Source organism: Puntigrus tetrazona, chromosome 3, assembly GCF_018831695.1.
Source record: "Puntigrus tetrazona isolate hp1 chromosome 3, ASM1883169v1, whole genome shotgun sequence".
NCBI lineage: Eukaryota > Metazoa > Chordata > Actinopteri > Cypriniformes > Cyprinidae > Puntigrus > Puntigrus tetrazona.
The window spans coordinates 18,570,161-18,573,450 of NC_056701.1; the positions used below are offsets into that span (position 1 = coordinate 18,570,161).

General features: G+C 41.2%; 1 protein-coding gene across 1 annotated transcript in view; it reads left to right on the plus strand.

Moving 5' to 3' along the window:
• Positions 1–2,503: 2,503 nt before the first annotated feature.
• Positions 2,504–3,290, plus strand: part of LOC122341319 (homologous-pairing protein 2 homolog) — a 1,756-nt gene continuing 969 nt past the window's right edge. The window contains exon 1 of the mRNA XM_043234680.1: positions 2,504–2,528. Within this exon, the coding sequence (XP_043090615.1) occupies positions 2,504–2,528 (25 nt within the window). The remainder of the gene's footprint in view (positions 2,529–3,290) is intronic.

Here is a 3,290-nt window from a genome sequence, read left to right on the forward strand (position 1 = left end):
ATATATGTAAATTATAAATAATAATTAAAACAAAAAAGTAAGGCAGAATTAACTAAAAATAAACACAAGAAAAAGTAAGATAAAATGGGAAAAATAATACAACAAAATAAAAGAATATCTTTGGTGGTTTAGGTTTAAATATGTTAAGAAATAAGACACACTAAACTCTTTTTAGAATGTGAAATTAAACAAACGATAGAATAAAATAAATCACAAACAAAACTCTGAAATCATAATACCAACAAATCAAGTAATTATTAAAAATGAATTAGCTTCATTAAAATGAAACGAGCGCTCAGGTCTATTAACAGCAGAAGAGAAATGACTCCGTGCACCTACTCTTTTTTTACTGAAACGTCTCAAAAAGCAGAAAATAGCTGTAAGTTAAGGACTACTTAACAGTGAGCGGTGATGAAAAGAGCTCCGTGCGACCTGACTGTGGTGAGTGTGTTTTGGGTCACCTTGAAGGAGATCTCGGAGGTCATGGTGAAGCCGTGTGTGATGACGGGCTCCTCCTCCGCCGTCCGGCCCTTCCAGCAGTCCAGCTCCACACAGCGACAGCCGGACAGCAGCGTCTGACGGTACATCTCTACAGAGGAGTTCCCCGCCAGCTGCCCCGCTGACAACACACACACACACACACACACACACACACGTTTGTTCTTGTGAATTGTGGGGGTTCTCCGTAGGCTTGACGGTACTGTACAAACTGATATGCGCATGCACACACACGCACACACACACACACACAATGACCCACCTATGCACAAACACATGTTTGTTTTTGTGATTTGTGAGGATTCTCCATAGGTTTGGTAGTGTACAAACTGTTATGTGTACACACCCACACACACACAAGTACATATGCACAAGCACACGCACACACCTATGCACGCACACACAAGCCTGCACACACACACACACACACACACACAATGACCCACCTATGCACACACACGTACATGCACAAACACACACACACACACACGTTTGTTTTGTGAATTGTGAGGATTCTCCATAGGCTTGGTACTGTACAAACTGTTATGCACACACACACACACACACACACACACACAACCATACATGCACACACACACAAGCACACATGCACACACACACAAGCACACATGCACACACACACACGCACACACACACACACAATGACCCACCTTTGCACACACACACACACACACAAACACATACACACAATTGAATTGTGAGGATTCTCCATAGGTTTGGTACTGTACAAACTGTTATGTGTACACACACACACACACACAAGTACATATGCACAAGCACACGCACACACCTATGCACGCACACACAAGCCTGCACACACACGCACACACACACACACAATGACCCACCTATGCACACACACATACATGCACAAACAACACACACACACACACGTTTGTTTTGTGAATTGTGAGGATTCTCCATAGGCTTGGTACTGTACAAACTGTTGCGCACACACACACACACACACACACACACAAGCATACATGCACACACACACAAGCACACATGCACATACACACACACAATGACCCACCTTTGCACACACACACACGGTTGTTTTTGTGAATTGTGAGGATTCTCCATAGGTTTGGTACTGTACTAACTGTTAAGTGCACACACGCACACACACACACACACACAAACGCATACACACACATGCATGCACTAACACACACGTTTGTTTTGTGAATTGTGAGGATTCTCCATAGGTTTGGTACTGTACAAACTGTTATGCACACACACACACACACAAGCATACACACACACATGCGCACATACACACACACAATGACCTACCTTTGCACACACACACACACACACACACACACACACACACAAACACATACACACAAGCACACACACGCGTTGTTTTTGTGAATTGTGAGGATTCTCCATAGGTTTGGTACTGTACAAACTGTTACGTGCACACACACACACACACACAACCACGCACACACACATACACACACAAACGCATACACACACGCATACACACACACTTGCACACACAAGGACGCACTCACGCATACACAGAAGCACATACAAGCAAGCATACATACACACGGACAAACACACTCAAACACACACACACACACACACGCACACATAGATGCACACACACATACACACACGGACACACACACACACACATGCATATACACACATGCACACATAGATGCACACACACATACACACACACACACACACACATGCATACACACACATGCACACATAGATGCACACACACACACACACACACACATACACACATACACACGGACACACACATGCACACATCTTAGCAACATCATAGCGGTCTGGAATGTCATTAAGCTGAAAATGATGTGTGTGTGTGCTGTTCCTTTAAAAACAGCAGTTGTTGTGTGTACTTTAGCAGCACCGTGTGTTAGATTGCTACATTAGCAGTACATTGACCATAATTACATTCATTATTAATTTCCTCTTTGTTTTTGCGGCTAGCATGTTCTCAGCTCTCCTGAAAATCGGTTCTTACGGGATGTAATGCACTTCATTGCACTTTGATAAGAACGCAAATGTAAATGCAATAATGCATATAAAACATTTTGTGGAAATATTATCATAAAGCTTGTAAGGAAACACATAGTCCTCCCACAATATACCTATCCATCTATCTATTATCTATCTATTATCTATCTATCTATCTATCTATCTATCTATCTATCAATCTATCTATCAATCTATCTATCTATCTATCTATTATCTATCTATCTATCTATCTATCTATCTATCTATCTATCTATCTATTATCTATCTATCTGTCTATCTATCTATCTATACTGTAAGTTGTTGTTTTCTTCTTTATTTACAGTCTGATCAACAAAACCCTTTACGCAGCTGCTATAAAAATAAAAAGCATTATTATAATGAATTCTCTGATAAAGTGTGTGTATGCATGAGTTTGTGAATATATACTGGTGTGTGTGTGTGTGTGCATATGTGTGCATGCGTGCAAGTGTGTGTGTGCGTGAACGTGCATTTATGCATGTGTGTGTTTGGGTTGGCGTTTGTGGTTTATGGGGACACTAATTTGTGTAATGACACGGGTTTGAGAGAGGTATTACAACTTGAACGCTGTTTATGAGGACACTGCCAATGTCCTCAAAGCTCAAAAGGCTTAACTAAACTAAACCAACTTAACTTTTTTTTTTCCGAAAATCTAAAAATGCTGAAATGTTCCTGTAAGTGTGTGTGTGTGTGTGTATGTGTGTGTGTGTGTGTGTGTGTGT